Source organism: Dermacentor silvarum, chromosome 9, assembly GCF_013339745.2.
Source record: "Dermacentor silvarum isolate Dsil-2018 chromosome 9, BIME_Dsil_1.4, whole genome shotgun sequence".
In the NCBI taxonomy this organism is placed as follows: domain Eukaryota; kingdom Metazoa; phylum Arthropoda; class Arachnida; order Ixodida; family Ixodidae; genus Dermacentor; species Dermacentor silvarum.
The window spans coordinates 158,695,093-158,716,953 of NC_051162.1; the positions used below are offsets into that span (position 1 = coordinate 158,695,093).

Consider the following 21,861-nt stretch of genomic DNA (forward strand, 5'->3'; position numbering starts at 1 on the left):
TCCATGTGTCCTGTCCCATATTACTGTGACAGCATTTAGGAGCTCGAAATTGGGCTTGCTGTATCCATCTGCCCTGTCTCACGCCTGCCCACCTGTGAACCTTCAAATTCGTGAAAATGGCATGGACATGACCCAGAAGTGTGAGGGGTAGCATGCTTTTGTCTGTAAAGCTTTCGCTAAGTGCACACCTTTTGTGGGATACATACACACTTTATTAATGATGACTTACATTTGACATGGGACACAAGCAGAAGCAACCTTGGAGCAGCAGACTGACAAGCAACATGTTACCTTTAAATTGCAGTGACTTTTTCATGAACTTTGCTGTTGTGGATTTTGCCTGCTTCAGGAAATTGTCTATATAAACTTGCTCGAAGGCTTCCAATCAATGGTAGAAATACTGACAAATGAAACTTTTTCGCAGACAGAATTTATTTCTCGTAAAACTTTATGCAACATTCAACACTTGTTTTCTCATTTTTTCACGTGTCTTCGCTGTGTCGTTTGTACCTGCTGCTTTAGGGAAATTAATTCATTCCAACTAGATAAATTCAACATAGTACTTCTAAAGGATTTGTAAATTCACGGAATGAGCCAAAATTTATAAACATTACAAAAGATTTGAGAGAGTTGCCAAGTATGCTTTCCATTACGCAAACAATTACTGACTTCATCATCCTCGTAAGTTGATGTCGTGAAGCCACCTCCTCATCCTGTGCTCACGATAGGGTGAAGAAAAATAAAGTTTGCCCGCCAACCTCACTGGAATAGAAACTGGTGTCCCCGCTGCATTGTGCGGATAGGAGCTAGATGCGCTAACCACTGCGCAGTTGAGTAGCTTTAGCGCTTGGTAATTTGCGCTGTTTTTTTTTGCACTAGACTCTGAAAGAGATGGCATCTATGTACTAGTTCTTTGGAGGCCACAACAAGCAATACTGTAGCACATAAGGGCGACATTCATATCACAAACAAGCTTTCCTCTAGAGGATGGAGGCATTCACTGCATGAGCCTGCGCTGTCACAATGAATGAGTTCGCAGCTGTAGTAAGATTTTTTCACCATTTTTCATTAGAATGCTGCGTAAATGTGATGCTTGTAGAGGATGTTGTAGAGCACAGTTCTTCGGCGGCCATTCCTGTGGCAAGCGTTGGCGCCATACCTCTTAACCGAGCAAACGAGCACAGCGAAAGATGAGAGCGAATGCGGAGTGCAGCGGGCTATGAAAGACGGCGAGAGCGAAAATGGCACGAGGAGGAAAGCGAAAGTGGAGGGTGCAGCGGTACGATGAAGCGGAGGAGGAGGAGGGTGTGGCAAAACCGTGAGAAGAAAAGCGCAGTGCCGGACTATGGTGACGATAGCTACGAGATGGCGCCAGAGTAGCGCGTGTTGTTAAGGTGCCTCGATGCGCTCGCTTGCCTCCGCTTCGTTTGCGGGGCCGCACGCATCGAGGCACTCTACGTGTCGTCTGTTCACCAAAGCGCTGCATGATCGGAGGTCTGCCCGCGGCGGCTGCTGTGAATCGCGCCCACGCGTTAGCCACGTGCTGCGTCTCGCGATCTCCCGATTAGCGAGGCAGTCGCACCACACTTTGCTCCATTTGGAACGTACCGCACGAGACAGATTGCCCGCGCCAGCAATTATACAGCGTAATGAAAACATGTATTGAGCTGCGCTCAAATTTCGCATTAGGGAGTATCGTGATCGTCGCGATTGGTGAATTTTTTGTGCTGCCTTACAACGTGTAACTTAATGAAAATAGATTCCAAGATTTCACAAAAAGCTGGGCCTGTAAATTAACCTTGATTTTCTTATCCATACATACTGAGCGATTAAAAGTAAGAAAAGTGATAATTCAAGAATTTTGAAAGTATAAACGGTATAAAAATGCAGCTCTCTCAGAAATATGCAAAAGTGATGAGATTTTTTTAACAGCAATACGTTTTATTGCAAGAATAGTCGCACTCATCACTGACAAGTGGTGCTTCAGTTGTTTCACTACAGCACCACCTGCGTGTGACAAATTCAACTATTCTGGCATTTTTTCATTGTTAACGAAATTCCATGTTTTTACGGGTGCCTATCAGAAACCACATTGCACTTAAAATCTGTGCACTTAAAATTCCAGTAGAACATCAATAAAACGAACTTGCACAACTAATCGGGCATAGCGAAGTAAATAAATCACTTTATTTTCTGTGCCGATATCTACATATGCTTATGTCAGATATAACAAAAGTACTTTTGTGCAAGATGGCAGCTTTGTAGTAATGGGGTACGACTGCATTAAATATTTACTTTTAATGGGGTAGCACTACACGGATCATCGCAAACCTTCAGGCGGTGCATCGTCTAGCTTCCTCGGCGGGCTCCACGCCGAGATGTAGGAAGAAGGCAAGACAGTGGGAAATCCCCAGAGAGGAGCCGGGAGAAGGTGGAGAGGGAACGAAAGGCACTTGCCGAATGTAGGCAGGGTGAGAGTGTAAAACTCTGAAATATGAGTGCCGACATCACCCTCGGAGCAACTGAGAGAAGTCTAAAGGGCACGCACCGAGAGAAGGAAGACGTAGATGCAGTGGAAAATCCTCGGAGGAGAGGAGAGCCGCGATCGGATGGAGCGAGCGCTTATGTCGCCCTCGGAGCCGCTGAGAGAAGTTTCTAGGGCACGCACCGAGAGATGGCGCTGAGCCGTGCTCCGTCAAGGGCTGCAGAAGATAGTGCCAACCTTTCCTTTTCTCATACTGAATTACTTCTCTCTCGTGATTGGGTGGAGCAAGCGCTGTCGTCGCCTTCGGAGCCACCGAAAGAAGTCTAAAGGGCACGCGCCGAGAAAGGGAAGGCGGAGAGGCGGTGAAAAATCACCAGAGGAGAGGAGAGCCGTGATTGGGCAAAGCCTCCTAGATAGCAGGTCTGTGCACTCTGCTTTATGATGCCATGCTACTTAGTTTGGGTGGAGCGCACAGGAGTGGACAGAGATAAAGCCCCTGGAAAAATGCCAGGGGCTTTAGACAGGGAGGAGAGCAAAAGAGGAGATAGCGACGCCGCTGCTGCCGAGAGACGCGCCACGTCACCTAGCTGCCTGCAAAAAGGTACGAGGAGCCCAAGACATTGGAGCACCTTCTCTGTGCCCCGCATCCTTGGCGCAAGAACGCGCTGTAGTCATCACTAGAGTTACTGTATAGGCTCCCACAGTAACTCTAGTCATTCCATTATGAAGGTATATGCCACCTAGCAACCCAAGTGAAAAAAAAAGGGGGAAAAAAAAAACTGCTCATCACCACCTACAGACGCCAGGGCCTTCCAACGTCCACAGCAACTGATATTTTCAGTGCGTCCCCAGCTCACTGCGCTGCGAAGCCTGCTGGAGTTGTAGATGCAACTGGGATCGCCACGCACCTTAATTGTGAGCGCCCGCTACAACGCTGGCTCCTTTGCTGAGGACCGCCACGTGTCCTCTTCTGCACATGGTGGAGTCGACTACCCCTCATGCTCTCTTTTCCTCTATCTACTTTCACTTCCCACTTCCTCTCCCCTGACTACGCTTCACCGTGCTCCCTCAAGGGTTGCAGAATTAAGCGTCCTATATATAGATCACTATCATCTGTCCAGAGATGAGCTGCAACGAGGCAGATAAACTTTGATAAATGGCAGCATGCTTCCAAGATAACAGAGCAACACGCCGTGCGTTTGGAGGCGTTTAGGGTGGCGAAGCATGGACGCAAAAGGGACATCACAGATGAAGGGCGTTCCTCGCTTCGGTGTCAAGATGTAAGAGGTATGCAAGAGCGCCGGAGGCTAGGACATAAGGCAGAGTGAAGGTAATTTGCTTTCTATTACTTTTGGCTTACCCAGAGTATGGTGAATATGTATGAATGTAAACGGTATTTTTTTTGGGGGGGGGGGGGGGGTCAGCACTGAATTAATGGACATAAGTCAAATTTAAGGCCCTTACCTATGATGGGTGCATCAGTTCTAGATTGTCGTCACCTCAAATAGAGTTTGCCAAAATATGCACTTTTGCAAACTTCTGAAGCGATATGCATTTACAACTCCATATACAGCTTCTGCAGCTGATTCACCTATACTTCACTCATTTGGTCCAGTGATTCTTTATGAATCAATGCTTCACAAGACAAATCCGACATAACGAAAAACAGAAAAAGAAGAACTTATAAATCTACGTATTAGCACCTTAATTACATAATTTGTTGACTTGGTGCAGCAGATTAACATAGCTCACCCGATAGTATTTCACAAACATAGATGCATTACGACACTGCCTTACAGTTGGAGCCTGCTGTTTAAGGCAGATCCCCTGCCTTGGGTGATAAAATTGGTTTTCGAACTATTTGTGGTTATACCTTTACACCACTGCGATTGTGAATTAAGAAGTAAAAAGAACCACATGCTGTCTCCAGTTCCTCGAGTTGTTGACAATTTACAAGAAAAGGCTTCTATAGGTTGCCGAGAACTTCGTAAACAATGTATTTATTTTTGCCTGTCTTTTTGTCATTCATATATATATACAAAATATAAATATTTCACTTCACTGCCAAAATTTTGACTAAAAATGTTCAAGGCGCTTGAAAATTTGGCGCTTGATAATTACCGGTACCTTTTTTCCTATGACGTGGACATAAATTGTGCAGTTTGGTGGGCAAAATCTAAATATCTATTTAGGTGCACAAAGAGAGACAAGGACATCAAAAAAAAGAATGCTCTGTTTTTATTCGTGAACATGTTAACAACTTCATAGCACTTTCTTTGGTTGCTTTATGCACAAAGCCTGCTGACAATCCCGGCAGCACCGTTTTGTTGTTGCCATTCTTTACAACAACCATATTGCACAGCGTTGAGAAGTAGTATTAGATAAACACCAGTGATATGTATTGGTGGGGCAAGTATCCTAAAACAACACCTAGGCTAACACTCGCAACTTCGTTTTGTTGTCATTCATATGCATGTGAAGTCTGAGCGACTTGTAACAAGATGACATGCAGTACACAAAAAGGATACAACCGAACCTTGTTATAATGAACACGGACAGCACGAATCACCTTAATAACAAAGCAGATCTAATATTTAGTTGAACATGCTATAGATCCAAGAGTATTTGACTGCTACAACGAAAATGTGTGATCAGAAACAACAATGGTTACACCGAGGCAAATATTTGTTCGCTTGCAGCTCAAGCCACGTATTCTGGTAGCAAAAATGTGAAATACTCAGCACAATTTAAAACGTAATGTTCAAGACGCCCATGCGCGTCTTGACCAGCGGCTTGGCTTGGCTGGCCCGCGGACAGCAAGCCAAAGTGCCGATCACGTGTGGTAATTGCACGGTTGCTTAATTACCATGCACAGGCGGTTTGTAATTTATCATTGCTCATATTCCATGTATCAATACAGCAAACTAACGGGCCATCAAGATTGGCCTGTCACAGGCATCATGACTATGTTTTGTTGCGCATAGACCCAATTGCGCCTTTTTTTTTGCTAATTTAACAGCATGTAAGCTTATAACGAATGCTGGATAAATGAAGGTGTCCCTTGTGCTGTATATAACATGGTTCAACTTATATGATACAGAAAATATCTACTTCACAAACAAGCCAACCAACAAGCAGTGAAATTGAGTAGCTTTATAACAGATCTATAAAAATGTATTACTAGGAATAAAAATGCAAGGTACAGGAGGAAAAATTTGTTCCACAATATGGAATGCACGAAGAAAGGAACATAAGTGTAGAGCTGAAAATGTGTTCACTTCAAGAAATGCCTGCAACATTCAGTCAACACTTTCTTAAGTATGTATTGCACATTCCATCTTCATGTAAAGACGTTGCTAAAAGGTTGACAGTACACTAGCTAAAGAGACACGAAAGGAAACTATTAAGTCGAGCTGGAACAAGAGATTATTTGTCTAGAAGTCTGTCATTGTTTTCTGTGTAACAATATATGACTGTTGAGTGTTATAACAGTGTATGATTGTGTACCGATATATGTGATTTTGTTGCCAACGTAGACTTTGTTGCTGACATCACATGAGAAATACCAGAGTCCAAAATAGGTGGCACCACTCTAATTTTATATTTTTGTCATTTTCTCGCTTACAGAAGCTCTGTTCTCGCTACAAATGATGAATTTATTCTTATGGAAGCCTAAGTTGATTTCAATCTAGCTCGACTCAATGTTTCCCTTTAGTGCCCCTTTCATGGGAGAACAAATGACAGTTGCTTGACTCTAGTGAGCTTCACATCCAAAATTATTAATTAGGTGTAGAAAACAATGTTCTGATAGTGCTCACTATATTCTAGAACACAAAATGTGTTACAGGCACGGAAAGCTGTAAAGAAAACATACTTGGCGAGTTTTCAGAGGTTTTTCATTGCAGACAAAACAAAGTGTCTTCAAGAATGACAATGTTTAAGACAGTAATCAAGGTTGTTTGAGATAAGATAGAACAGCATAGAAGTTCATCATCACTGTGTTCTCAAAATGTTATGGAATGCTTTCTTTTGAACACACATAATGAATGGCACACTGATCAGTAGCATAAGCATAAGTAAGCTTAAGTTTACAGGTAACCCACAACTTCACCGTGCTTTAGAAAAAAAAAGGAAAAAGTTGCATTTGTTCACGTTAGAAAATTATCATTTGATCAAAGATATGTGTTTCAGTGTAAAACTGAAGATTACCTTATGTCTGTTACACTTACTATGGTACCTCATTAGCTCATCTTAGAAAAAAATAACTCATTTGCTCCATCATGATATGTTGTCACAAGATGGCCACGACTAATTGACTCTCGCAGCTGGGATTTGTGATGTACGTGTCTCGTACGCCTAACCAACATACACACTTATGAAGTTAATGAGCATTTCTGCGAGTTGCATGGTTGAAAAAGAAAGCGAATTGTAGAGATCAGATAGAAATAACAAACTATATCTCTAAGCACAATAAAGATATTAAGCCAAGAATGATTAGCATTAGTAATAGAATGAGTATGCAGTTTAAAGATGAGACATGGACCACTTTTAACCAGGCAGTTCACCTACAACACTTGTATATTTGTGTGTTAGCACATCACATCTTATAGTCTTTCTTATGAAAGTCAACATAATACTACCTGCCTGCCTTGTCTACACTAATTGTAATCATCAACATTTAAGGAAGAAACGCTGCATTTCCATTCAGCAGTAACCAAACAAGGCAGGGATAAGCACCAAATACAACAACAAAAAAAGCAGGCATATAACTGAACATTACAGTAAAGTCTCAGAGTCTCGAAAAGATTGAGGGAGAGAACTAATCAAGAGTAACCGTAGAGTAGCTGTGCAGTAAGCTCGCAAGGGTGGCTATAGGGCACATCTCTTCAAATGCAAAATAAACACCCCTGAAGACAATTTGTTGCATAAAAAGTAACTAAAGGCTAAGATATGCAAGGCTTACCAAAGTATTACAAAAGCAGGTCAGCAACACGACCAAAAGCTGCCAAAAATGACCTGCACAACTTTTTTTCTCATCCACAACGTTGACAAGTTGCTGGGCATGCAGTCTTAGTATGATAATCACTCTGCTGCCAACGACTTGAACGGCACAAAAGTTAAAGCTTTAAAATGACATTTTTCGTTTGGCAAGGCGCCCTATGGACGCAGCAGATGCGTCACAAAAATGTACTGAACTGTCGGAATCACATGAATTCCTGTGCAGAGATAACACTACACACTTCCTGATTCAGCGGACAGTGTCGATGCAGTAAGTAGTGGCTATAAGTGCAGCAAATAGTAAGCTGATAATGAAATCGTAAAGACTACACAAAGTGCCAGTTACAAACAAACGCTTACTACCGACACCAATGGCAAGCAAAAGCCCTTAAAAGTCAAGGAAAGCTGAATTGATGGTCAAATGAATCGCTTTTCTTCTACTGAGCCGTACAATGAATACTGCAATACTGTTTTAAAATGCATGCTGGCAAACTATGACCAAACATCCATTTCCACATCTCCTGCTAAAATGTCATCAGACTCATTACATCAAACCTACGCCGGATTCAGCTGGATGAAACACTCAAACAAATGTCACGTATTCAACGAAGCTTAAAAAATGTTTTCACTCCTGCATCATTTCATTATTTATTCAAGTGGTATTTCGCTGTTAGGCAAGATAAGTAAAGTGCAGTGAATGAACTGTCATAGCTAACAAATGACGCTCAAGAACCCACAAAAGGTTTTTAAGTATACTGTCCACTTCAAGCTCGCAGAACCCCACACAAAACTCATGAACCACGAACACAGTGCCATTTTCACTTAATGATAAAGCTGCCAAGTCGACAAAAGAAATCGCTGCTTTTCCGGTTTTCTCACTGGGGCGGCTAATGCCTCTTCACTTATGGCCTTCTAAAGCCAGGAGTTTTCATTCGTCCAACATGCGCAAGCCGCAGAACATTTCTTTTTCTTTCCACTCAATGTCTACATAAAAGAAGGCTAGAACTGGCCCAGTGAGTTCAACTCACTGCCCCAAGCCTTGTTCACCGTTTAAGACCACTGCTGTTCTAAGAGAAGTGCCTTAGCAAATCGCAGAACAAAATCAATGTATGATACACGTGCGCACAATCGACAAAGCTAAAAGTGATAACTAGTGTCGGGCGGTTATCACAGGAATGACACATTTAACTACGATTGCTTTCAAGATTTTACAGCTGTCCACTGCAGTCAGGGATGGAATTCCTACAGTCTTACACACTGCAACAGATGACACCGTACAGTTAATGCCATCTGTTCCACGCACCACGAAGCGTAATGTTTTGGGCAGTGTGCCATGTGATGCCACGCATTGTAGGAAAGCTCGCCTACCATTTCACTATAGCAGGTTGCTGAAAAGGAAAGCCCCAATTACAGAAAAACGTAGCTTCAAAGAGGCAGACACATGTCCTGTCTCAAGACAGACCATGCATAGGAGCACCAATTATCTCTTAAAAACAACGATGGCGCCTATCTGGCAGCACATGCATGTGCGTGTGAGCCAGGACTACATGAGATAAAAATACTGCGTAGAAGCAAAGATATGACAGCCCACAGGTTGCTCGAAGCATGTCACATAACGAGACAAGGAGTTGCCTGCATTGCTACTCTCTCACGAAGTTAATATTTTTGCCGACGAATCATGACGTTGTTGGATAACAGGCTACCATTAGGCAAGTGCATTCTTGTCCTGCTGCTACATATTGCCTTGTACTTCGAAATAAACTAGTTGCGGGCTGCGCAATAAAACTAGTCATCTTTCATGCCTCTGCCTGTTTTGAGCTACGTTTTTCTCGAATTGAGAACCAAGTGCTGCTGAATGCAATTCACTTCCTTAACCAGCAAACAAACTTTGCAGGTGAGGAAAAATGTGCACCGGTCTAGCCACCAAGCTCGAGATCACAGCCAGACTGGGTAGGCTGCTTCACCATCTGAACTAGCTAGGTGTCCAAACAGTTTACAGTGCGAGACCAAATTAAACACTGACTTGAAAGAGTGTAAGCTATGTTCGATTCCCAGACAAACCTCACTTCAACTACGAAATTTGCTCTTCGAAGAACTAGAGCTGGATTTCTCGCTTCCTGCTGTGCTCTTGCACACATTAATTTTGACCGACAATAGCTGTCCATCCGGAAGCGCTACATCGTGATGTAGGCAGTTTAACAAGCTCTCCCGTAGCCTTTCACTTTACAAGCCACAGCTTTGCATTATGTGTTGGAGCCAGAGACTGCTCCGCAAAGTTTTGACATCACCTATGCCTCAGAACCGAACACTCGAAACACATCAACTTCTCACACACACACGCAGGCGAATTCTACCTCGACTGCAAAGTTTGCTCTTTAATTTTAAGCAAGCTAACTTTTCCTCGAAGTAGTCTGCTATAACACAAGGGCAAATTTTCCTTTTTGTGGAACTCCTTTCATCGGTTGGAATCCTTCTGCTGTGTTGGTACGTTATAATGCTCTGTGAATTTGCACGAGAAATGCGTGCCACAAGGGGAAGACCAATTTCTGGGGTGAACCGTTGCATCTCGTGGGCGCACTGCATGGCACAACAGCCCTAAGTCGCCGCATTTGTGGATCTTGTGACAGATGGTAGCTCATGATGTCCGATGTCCCGTGCAGTGGTACTTCACGGACCTGCGGTGTGCTGGTCCATAACCGGCAGTCTCCGGGAGGGTGAGTTCAGTCACAGCATACCTTTTTCCTCTCATCACAAGCCAACTCTTACAGAAGTGAGTTTAGACAGTCTATAGACTACCTATAGGCGTGTCACCATTGCCAGACAACTATCATAGTCGTAAAGGGATAAAGAGCTAGATTATCTGTAATGAAGACCATAGATTGTCTGGCTACGCTTTCATGTTTGACGCACCTCTGGGCAAGCATTCTATTTGTTTATTGTAAGGGCTATATGTACACGCTGCCAGTTTTTTGCAGACTGTCCTGCCTCCCTATGCACTTGTCGCACTTTCCTATGTGCAATATCTATAATGTTTCTACAGATAAATGTTTTCACAAGGTCCGTTTCCTTTGACCTGCTAACAGTCCGTAGAGTTCCGGATGTGTTGTTTTTAGGAAGTCAATTGACAATATTCAGAAAAATACTACAAGGCCAGAAGTAGATAGGCTATTATGTATAGACAGCCCATAGACTTCGCAGAAAAATGTCTCAGTTTTCTACAGACTGTCCAAACGTTTTTGTAAGGAAGTGGCATTAAACACTGCCCTATACAGCTGAACCTCGATATAACGAACAAGGATAAAACGACTTATTGTATATAACAAAGTATATCTGAACTGTGACTAGCCAATATCAGGATGTAATCTGATATAATACCTGGTATAACAAAGGCATTTTCGTACGACTTCGTTACGATAAGGTCTCGCTGTAGACTGCTTCTCAAAAAATTGTCTTCGAAGAGCACAGAATCGGCCCTAAATTCGATAGACTCCACTGAAATGGGTCAACTGGCACTCTACAGACGGTCCAAACAAACTTTTGCAAGAGTGGCATCACACACTGCCTTATAGGCTGCCTAAGTTGGAGAACCTTTTCAGCTTCTCGGGAAAGTTGTCTTTGAAGAGCACGGGATCAGCCCTAAACTCTACAGTCTTCAACGGCATCCCGCCAAAGGCCTTTGTGAAGATGTTTACGCACTCTGATCGGGCTGCCATGTGCTGAAGGTCATTGGAGAGGTTGTCGAGCCTGGCACATTCGGGGCACTTGAACTTCTTGCGGGGGGCGACCTTGATCGGAGCCTTGCCCGTGATGTTCGCGACGAGAAAGTTCATGGCAATGTCCTCGCAGTTCATCCGGTCGTCGACCCAGCGCCGGATGTCAGCAGGGAGCCGGTCGAAGTACTCGTGGCTGTAGTGCTGCAGGTTTTTCACAATGTTTATGAAATGGCAATCGGAATGAAGAAAAAGGAAGGCACGAGTATAGACAAGAAAGTCGGCATATGATTTCAACATACTTCCAGAAAGCAGTACTAATTAAACTGTAGTACAAGCCTCAACAACTATCACATGCTTGTCTTCACAAAACAAACCTGCCATGTAGATTCATTCATTCAGAGTGACATGAATGACAAAGTAGGTGAATGACATATGGTCATGGCTGTGGCTTGTCATTAGTTTTACAATAATGTGCGATACTGTCACTGTTGAATGTTTATAGCATGGCTTATTAAGTTATTATACATGAATAATACAAATGTTTAAACTCGCAATCATAATTGTGGCAAAATATTGGCCACAAATCACTCGTAGGCAAACATTTAAATTGAGGGTTCTGCAAATAGTGAGTTACTATTGCATACTTAAAGCGACATCAATGATGCATATGAACATGAAGTGCGTTGGTAAATTACACTTATGGAGTATTAGAAACCTAAATCTTCATGTGAGTTGAGTCTTTGTAAGCCAGAAAAGATGCAAACGAGAAAGACAAGTAGCGCTATCAGCCTGAATTTTCTGCAACAGACCTTCATGATGTCATATATTTTTACAGCATCTGCTCGAAACTACCGTATTTACTCGAATCTAGGCCGACTACGATTCTAAGCCGACCCCCCAAAAGTTTGAAGTCAGAAAAAAAAAAAAAAAACTTACCTCAAATGTAGGCCGAACGAAAAAGCGAGGACAGCATTCGCAAAATGAAACAGCATTTATTAAATTTGAACATGCCGAGCTCATTCTATGTCACCATCGCTGCTAGCCTCGTCGCTATCTTCCTTACTGCTGACATCTTCAAACAGTGCGCTATATTCAGTACCAGCCAGCGCATTAGAGATGCTGCATTTTTTAAAGGAGCGCACGTTGCGGCGCACGCAAAAACCATCTCCCGTGGCCCCCTCCAACGACAGACCGATGCCGAAGTTCCGCCCGGCTTGAACGTTTGACGATGCCTCTGCGGCTAGCACAACTACTGTATTTACTCGATTCTCACGCTTCCTCGATTGTAACGCGCACCCGTTTTCCATGAGGAAAAAAAAGTCCTTTACCAGTACCGCGCACCTCATGCTTTCAAACAGAAATACAACTTTCTGTCATTTGGAAAAATAGATTTCCTCCAGATGCACTGAAGTTGCGTTGAATAAAAAAAAGTCGCAGTTTCGCCCGAAAGGCGATGCATCGAATGCGATAGCAAATTAGTAGACTGCTATTAACAAGCACGGTGTCACGCGCGCACAAGCAAACATGAACACATCTTGCTCATTGACCGCGGAAATGAACTGTCAGAACGCTGGAGACGAAGCGCGCCTTCGTGCTAGCATGCCTCTCGCTTCAACGTGGCGAAAACACGGCGCACGGCGGACTTTACCCGTCGCAGATTGCTTTCAAGATAGGGCCAAGGCGATCGTATCGCCGGAGTGGATCGTCGCAGATTACGTCCTGCTTCGGTCCACTGAAACCGTTCAGCATTGCTTTGCTGGCGAAAATCCTCTCCTTCTGTTTGCGTCAGTCCCGCTCGCAAGTTTCAAATTCTCCGAACGCCCGTGATGCGGCCTGATTTCCGTCCGTCTCCGCACAGATGATCACTTTCCTTTTAAATGCGGCATCATGATGAACTCAGTACTTCATGCTGATAGATAGAGCAGACGCTGAGAACGTGAAGACAGACGGTAGACTATTGCCTAAGCACGTGTACTGCAGCACATGGAGGAAGCTTCCGCATGCTACGGTAGCTAGGCTCGACACGCGTGCGAGGCGGCCATTTTGAAATGCCGACGCAGATTTATGGTCGTGTTGAAAGTGCGCGTTAGATTCGAGTAAATACAGTATTCGTTTAGAAAGCGGCACTATAGTGGCATCGCCCATTTGGTGCCATTACGATAACGCCACACCGCGCGCCGATGCTGCACCGTACAGATACTCGACGTCGCTCGTGTACTTCAGTTGGCTACTGGCGCGGCTAGTAGCGGCTGCGATACTGACTTTTCTAGATGGCGGTAACTATGCACAATATTTATCAGTTTCAGTTAAAAACTGGCGCGTTTTTTTAAATCCTCGAATCTAAGCCGACCCTAGAATTTCGTATGTGATTATTTGAAAAAAAACTATCGGCCTAGATTCGAATAAATACGGTAGACAACTGTTCACTGACAAACGAGAGTTACATTGCATTCGAAATGAAGCAAACAGTCGACCTCACCGGTTTTTTAGAACTATTATGATATGGGGAAAACGACCTTAAAAGGCAGAAATGAATTTTTTCTTTAATCTGTCAAGATAAGCAAAAAATACACGACGTCACTGTGATGTACTGAAACAAAAGCTTGGGTTCTAAGTTTTAGAGAAAGGGAGAGATCAGACCTTCATTTTCATCTATGTAATCAACCAAATAAAAAAGGATAATAACAGTTCTGAAAAAATATATATATTTTACCAGGCTCATTTAGTGCTGATCATATTGTGGCCCTTTTAATTATTCATAACACCATTTGAGAATAAATGCACCTGTGGCTAAGACTCAGCAGAATGGTGAATGAAACAAAATTATGCTTACCTTGTGGTAAAATGCTGCACCAGTAAGCACCATGGAAATGTCGTTTGTCCACTCCGACTCGTACTTCCAGAGGGAAGTGGTGTTGTCCCACAGATGAACACGAGACGGGAAACCAACTATTCGGTCTGGGAACTCTCTCCAGACCTGTTGGTTAAGTTTACGGAGAAAGAAACACAAGCAAATTTAAACCAAGCTCGAGACAGTTAGATGGTGATTTGAACATCAGCTACAGGCACGGCACCCCCAGTACAGCAAAACACAGTCTCCAAGATTAGAAGGTGGGATATGAGGGTTCATTTCGTACCTGATTCTAACGCACATGTCATATCACAGTGAATTTTTCCAGAAATGAAGTGTGCATTGGAATCAAGTAAATACGGTAAGTCTGTAAACGCATACTGGATCAGCTTGTGATTCTTTCAAAGAGGAGGTCCTGCTCTTAAAATATTTTGGTTTAAAGATAGGGTTCAATGAAACTCTGGAAACGCTCTTGAAAAATGCGTTCGATGAAACATGCTCAAATCACGTAAACAATTTTTCTGATGCATTGTGTAATTTTTGTAATTTTTATGCCATAACCCTAGGAGTGATGTTTGCTTTTGGAGGGGCAATATCTCTGCTGCTGCTGCTACTGGAACCACTGTAATGCTTTTAGAAAGGTAGAACTACACCAGAGTGCAATGACACACAAAATGTTTTCAAAAAGAATAAGGTTTATGAAGTACCACATTACAATCTGTTGTCCAATCACTTTGCTCTAAAGTGGTCCACAACTTAAATTTTTTGCTTTACTGCACAAACTGCGGCTTCCAGATCGTTCTCGCACATCAACATTTTGCATACTGCTTACAGTTTCGTAACTGAGCCACTTCCTATAAACACAAGATTCTCAATAACTCGGGAACTACGCATCAAACAAGAAAACCAAATTGTACATATTGTGAAATTCGGCACATCAAAATACACAAGGAATGCAAGTCTTCCTTTTTGGGGTTTTACGTGCCAAAACCAGTTCTGATTATGAGGCACGCCGTAGTGGAGGGCTCCGGATTAAGGAACGCAAATCTTGTCAACCTATAATTATAAATTATTAGCTTTAAGAGCAGGGTCCTCCCTTAGGGATACAGAGCTGATTGTTATTTAGGTTTCTCTCTCTCAATTCTTTATCATGATAGAAATTATATGGACATTCCAGGTGAAATTCCGCGATCATCGTTGGCACCGCCCCGAGGTTTTGTGTAAAGTCTCAGTGCGATAAGATCATGGCCGCGCTTTGTATGCTGTAGGTGCGACGGAAAACATGCGAGGGTGAGCTGAGAAGGATGGTGGCTTGGTACGGCGGTGTCCTCTCGCGTGCGCTAGGGAGGAAGGTGAGAAGGGTGTGCGCCAAATTTCCGTGCACTGCAAGGGGGGAAGCGGGGAGAATTGCGCATGCTAGGAGGGAGGTGTGGGAGGGGGCAGGGTAGCATGCTTCTCCGTTTCTGCTCAGGCCGCAGCTGCACGCGATGCGGCTAAGCGCGGTCGCACGCATCCTATCTTGCAGGTAACCGGCAGTGGGGTCGAAGGCCAGCCAACCCAAGATAGGTGATGGCTTCGAGTGTGCTGTGTTCCTGCGCGCCTAGTTCGTGCTAAAGCGAGAGGCAGCACAAAGGGGAATTCGCTCGCCGCTGCTGCCACTCTTCATCACGCCAGCGTTCTGACAGCGAGTGTCCGCGGTCATCGAGTGAGATGTGTTTATGCTTGCCTGTGCACACGTGACACCATGCTTGTTAATTCAGTTAGTAAGCGAATGTTTACAGCAGTTTATGCAGCTGATAAAACGACTAACCTTACTGCGAACAGCTGTCTAATAATTTGCCATCGCAATCAATGCTTCGCCTTTCGGGCGAAACTGCAACTTTTTCCTTTCTTTATTGAAGGTGATTTGTGGTTCAGGGAGTGCTCAAGCCAAGCAGGAATGGTGGAACATACTAAATTTGTAAATAAACATTTGTGGCCAGATCAAAGATGTTTGATGAGATAAATAAGCACTACCCATGAAGCACTGCAATTTGTTTCGGGTTCGAGCAATATTTGTTCAAGAAAATCAAAGATAACAAGAATTGCTGTATCGGTATCTGCAATCTACAGCTCACGACAAGCTGTTCTGAGCATTTAAGCGGCGGCATTTCGGCTTCGACAGCGCAAGCTCAAGTATTGACTTCAGGACCCAAAAAGTACTTAAAATTTATTGCTTTCAATAAACAGTGTTCAGTCCCTGCTAGCATGTCAGTCTGCAACAAAGATGGCACAGACTGTGCGCATGATACTCACGAAATGAATGAAGGTTAGCCTCACACAGCCCAAGATAATATATTTGATGCACTAAGTCTGATATCTCAAAATGCAGATTTAAGCCAGGGAAACTTAACACCAAGCCAGTAGTAACACTTATGACACGCTGGAGCGAAGTTTCCGTCAGGGTAGTTCAGAAAACCAGTTTATAGATGATAATATATTAATTATAATTAATTCATTTATAATTCAATTTTACATTTTATTGTGTTTTTATACTAATGTACTCGCTATGGCCAGAAATAAAAATTATTAGGTTGTTAATAGAGTCTGGCATTCCGGGGGTTAAGTAGCCGAACACTTCAGAACACGGGCATGCATGCACGCTAAGACACCCACGCACACACACATTTGTGAGAGCCAACTAACCTACATATAAGCAGAAGGGGTCGGCTGGTCTATGGCATAGCTAGAGTTATAGGATAAGAAAAGCAACTATACCTCAAATCCGAATTCCAGTTCGTCAGAGGTGAGCATCAGGATGTCGTCATCGATTGCGAGTACAGCTTCTGTCTCAATGTCCTTGTACGGGTAGAAGCGGTTGCTTAGCTTATTGGCCTTGGTCCTTATCACCTTCAATGGCTTGCTCAGTTTTGGCCAGGCAGACGCTGCATCACAGAGAGAGAACAAACAGTGCGTTCAGGGCTCCATTCACAGACATTAACATTAGGGGTGTTAGAATACTGGACATTTCGTATATGAATCTAATAGTCTCTGTTATTCATGTCATATTCGATTAAAGAAATTCATATTCAAAATTTGCAAATAATTTTCTGTGAATGGAAAGCACAAGATGACAATGGATGACAAAAAAAACTGCAAAGCCACTTAAAATGTTCTTAGGCCATCACTACTAGAAACACTGAACTAATACTGAGAGGAGCTGGTTTGGCGATATTGCATGAAGCAGCACATCTTCTTTTTCCCGTTATCTTGCAGTTACCTGGGCCGGTATTTCGTAGCGAAGCCTTTTCCCGATGCCAGTGCCTTTCGGCGCTTTTCGTGTTCGTGAGTGGCCGCTTTCGAAGCTCCGCCAGGGGCGAAGCGTCGCTTGACCACTCACGAACGCGAAAAGCTTCGAAAGACATTGTCATCGGGAAAAGGCATCGCTACGAAATACCGACCCTGATCAAGAATGTTTCTTGCTTCATGTCAGTTTAGGCAAAATACTCTTTAGTGCATTATGATATGGTCGCATTGAATGTAGTGCTTTCTCTTTTGCTTCCGAGCAAATACGTATGTTCAGTGCTATTCCACTCAACATTCGAAGCCAAGTTATCCAGAACACTAACATTCGTTTTGAAACTTTTGCTATTCGAGCATCCCTAGTAAGCACAAGTCCAGATGCTCACCTTAGTCTGATCACACAGCTGTTTGCATTATCAAAGCTCTTTCAGGATCTCATTTCCCAACTCCTCACATGTGTACTCTAAGCGCACTCAACATGACTGACATCCACCACAGTCAAACTCCCACGAAGAAATTCAACCCAGGTCGTCTTCAACATCATCTATGCACTTGCTGCAATGTCACAACCTTTTTTTCCTCACCAATCTTAACCTTGCAAATTGCTGCTTCGGGCAATAGGCTCTTTTTGTAATTGTAAAACTAGCTTTCCTGCAAGGCAGTAATCGTTTTTGCAAATAGCCCGTGCAAGTGCAGTTTGCTTGTATTATGACATGAAAAAATGTAAACGCGGCTCTCGTGATGGGACCATGTGCAAACGACAAGCTCCAGCACGCAGAGCTAGTGCTTTTGTCTTCACTTGAAGGACGACCAGTGTTGACAATAGTTGGGCAAATGTGCAATGCAGAGAAGGCACTTGCAAATTATGAATAGGATCTATTAGACTAAGTGCCCCCTAATTGGTTACCTTGGAAATGGCTGGTCTGCTATAGCTTGTTATGGCCCTTTAATGCGACATCAGTTAAAAGCTCGAAACTCGGCTTTACTGTGCCTGTCCACTCGTGCTTTCCATTATGGTGTCATTGTCAAGAAATACAAAATTTTATCTACCATCACCACTGGAATTCATGTTTAAGCACTGAACCGTTGCGCAGCATTCGCACTTGGTCATTTGTGCGGATATTTAGGCGCCGCCATGACTCTCAGAGTGGTGGCATGCGTGCAGGTATTTTGGAGGCCACAGTAGATAAATAACATAGCTGAATTTCTGTGCACATCGCACAGAAATTGCTCCTGAGAAGATGGTGGTGCCTACTGTGAGAGAGAGCCTGCTGTTGTCACAGTAACTTTTATTGATTGATTGATTGATTTGTTCGCTTGTTACAGACAGCCTGGTTACCAGGCCTCAGGCAGGAGTGGGTATTAAGGCTAGTCTGTGTTAGTGGCACGTCAACTCACCGCATGCCGTTTGCTGTTCGAGGGCCGGCGTTTGCGGGCCAGCGTTGACGGCGCTTCTGATCGCGAACGGCGAGATTTCCCTGCCGTACAGAGGATGGGACCAGGACCAATTTGTGTGGCAGACATACAGTGACGTGGCCAATCAGCGACCAAGAAGTGGCCACTCTGGCACCGCCAGCAGCCTCACCATCGCTGATAGCTTGGCAGCGCCGATATTGTCGCTAGCCCTTCTCCAGGTTCACTTCAAAGCCAGAGCTGACGACGCTACAGAACGAACTTCAGACACTCACAGGCCGCAATACTTCATTATCATTGTTGTCACTCCTCGCAACAATTATACACAAGGAAGAAAATATGCTGATATTAGCGGCGCCATCGGCTGTGATGCGAGCACAGCCAAGGCAGTCGTGTGCCATTGGTAGCCGTGCACTGCAGCTGAGCTCGACAAGTAGCAGAACTCTCCTTCATGTATAACATTTGAAAGTGGATATCGCTTTTCATAAAATGTACAATTTATGCATCACTTTCTCTAGCGGAAATGATTTTCCTTGGAACAGACGCTGCAGTCGATATTTGTGTCGCCGGAGGTGGAGGCAAGCAGCTTCGCGGTCGTCCATTGGTCCGTCAGTCGTGCGGCGGGTGGTAAGCAGGCAGAATTGCCGCCTACTTGGGACTCCTCTCGCACGTTCTACGGCACTGGAGGCCGGCTTGCCGCTAGCGTGAACGTGCCTTTACAGTTGAACCCACCTTATAATGATACCAGTTTTAACAATTTATTGAATATAACAATGAGCAGGCTACGCACCGTCAACTTTTGTGTGTGCTCTATGGCACAGTAAAACCGCTTACTACAATGCTCCCATGCCGCACTATCGGTTATAACACATGACAATTAAATCTGGCGACTGGGTGTGTGCATCGAAAGGAAAAAGAATGCAAAATCCTGGAAAACAAATAAAAAATGGCCGGAGTGCGCGGAACTAGGTGGGTACCCACCTTAGTGCCGCGCACTCCGCATGGCACACCTTCGTTGCATCACCGTACACATCGCCAGCCTCATGCTCCTCGCTCCCGTCTCCCACTCCTCTGTGTGCCAACGTCAGTGCGCAAAGGCGTGTGTACGGCAAAAGTGTGCGGCGAGCAGGTGGGTGTGGCCGCTCGCGTTTTCTTTTACTTTTGAAGGATTTTGCTTTTTTTTTATTCTCGATGTGCACACCCAGTAGCCAGTTCAACTGTTAATTGTGTGATTCTTAATTCTGTTAATGTTAAAAAAAATTACAGTATATCGCAAAAGCTAAAGTGTTGCGAGAACACAGTTCAAAATGAACAAGTCCAGAGATAGAGGAATTGCTGAAGTCTGGTGACTTTCACACTCAGACTCTACCCCCACCATTGGTATGTGGCCAAAAATGGCTGGGAATAAAACCCACAACCTTGAGCTGAGCAGCAAAATGCAAAGCAACCAAGCCGCCAAAAACTGAGCTGCATGTAAAACTTTTAACAAAGACCGCACGCAGCCGAGAAGGGTGCACCGCCAACAGTTCGGAGTACGAGCAAAGCGGAATCAGCGGCTCACCGGGGGGTGGCGATTTCCGTTGGTTGTTCCAGACCACGACGACCTTGACCAGGCTGGGCACTTGCGTCAGCTGCTGGACGACCTTGAAGAGGCTGTTGACCCGGTCGTAGGTGAGCACCACGGCAGTGAAGCCACGACTCCGTGGGGCCACAAATGGTATGGCGAAAGGCGCTGGCGGCACAAGCTGGAATTTATAGGCTTGAATAAGCTTGCTGAAAAGGCGTCTGCTTATACTTCAATTCTACTCAAGAGTGTACTGTATGACATTTTATTGATCTTATTTTGTGACCTTCCTGCAAAAAACTTATACAATTGCCAGTATGTATAAATAGACAGATAAATAAACAGATGAAACAAATAAATACCTAAATAGACATCCCACTCTTAAACCTTCTGACTTTGTAAATATGATTTTCTGAAGAATTGCAAATACACATTTAGTTTTCTAGAATAATGTGTCGTTTTTAAGGCATCTTGAATTTCATGTTGTTAGATTGATGGTGACTTGTTTACCAAAGTACTATTAACACTATAGATATAACACGCTGGCACAACAGAACAATTATGAAATTATGAAATGTGCAATAAGCAAACACAAGTTTAAACATTTTAGGAAATCTTTTTGGCAATTAAGAAAACTGTTTAATTTTTAAAAACTTTATGTAGTGACAATCATCAAACATGTTAATCAAAATGCACTCTGCAACAGTTATCTAACGAGACAAGAATTACAATAGTATCTGTTACAGAACCAGATATCTCCCTCCTCTAAAATTAGGAAGCCGGCACAGTTGAGGTTATGACAAAAAAGGAAGCCAACAATGTGATGTACGAAAAATACAAGTTTGTATGAGTACACAGCCCATCAGTACACATTGTGAGTTTCACCAAAACTTATTCACCAATAAATTCACGAGCCATGTCCCTCTACGTAAACTATGGTCATCACCATCACCACTACTCGAACTGAATTTCAGTTGTCAACTAACAAAATCACTGAAGCCGAGCAGAGGAACTGACATCTTACCCCAGGTGGCAAATCATTCCAATCTTCGTAACCCTTGGCAACGTGGGGGAACAGGCGGTCATTGACAACCTCCAGCGTTGTCATGGCGATCCGTTCCATACTGCTGAAGTAGCGCTCCCAAAACAGCAAAGCCTGGGACCTCATCTCCGAAACCCTGGCCTCTGAGAAGTCCTTCAGAATGCCGACAACATCTTCCAGCTCATCTTCGCGGATTCGTACGGCAGCTCTGCAGGAAGTGGACAGGATATTTTAGACAGCCCGATCAAAAATAATTGCTCTCTATGAAGATATCCCAAAATGGTGGAAGTAAGTTTTCCCACACTATTAGGTTGCCGTACACAAGATGGTGAACCTCTCCCGCTAGTGGCCTTATCGAGCAGAGAGTACGCTTGGAAACAGTGAGGACACAGTAAAGAATGAGATGGTGGCAACGACAGCGGCACCACCTTGTGCACTCCTGCTTTCATTCTACTTCTAGGGCAACGTCCGCCATCTTGTGCGGGTCAAACAAGGATGTGCGGGGAAGCGAGC

The 21,861-nt window shown here is 43.9% G+C and overlaps 1 protein-coding gene across 1 annotated transcript in view; it reads right to left on the bottom strand.

The window, feature by feature from the left end:
• Positions 1-4,702: 4,702 nt before the first annotated feature.
• Positions 4,703-21,861, bottom strand: part of LOC119464578 (exostosin-2-like) — a 28,939-nt gene continuing 11,780 nt past the window's right edge. The window contains exons 7-11 of the mRNA XM_037725594.2: positions 21,331-21,556; positions 20,304-20,487; positions 16,805-16,971; positions 14,030-14,173; positions 4,703-11,397 (exon numbers count right to left, since the gene is read on the bottom strand). Of these exons, the coding sequence (XP_037581522.1) occupies positions 11,047-11,397; positions 14,030-14,173; positions 16,805-16,971; positions 20,304-20,487; positions 21,331-21,556 (1,072 nt within the window). The 3' untranslated portion in view covers positions 4,703-11,046. The remainder of the gene's footprint in view (positions 11,398-14,029; positions 14,174-16,804; positions 16,972-20,303; positions 20,488-21,330; positions 21,557-21,861) is intronic.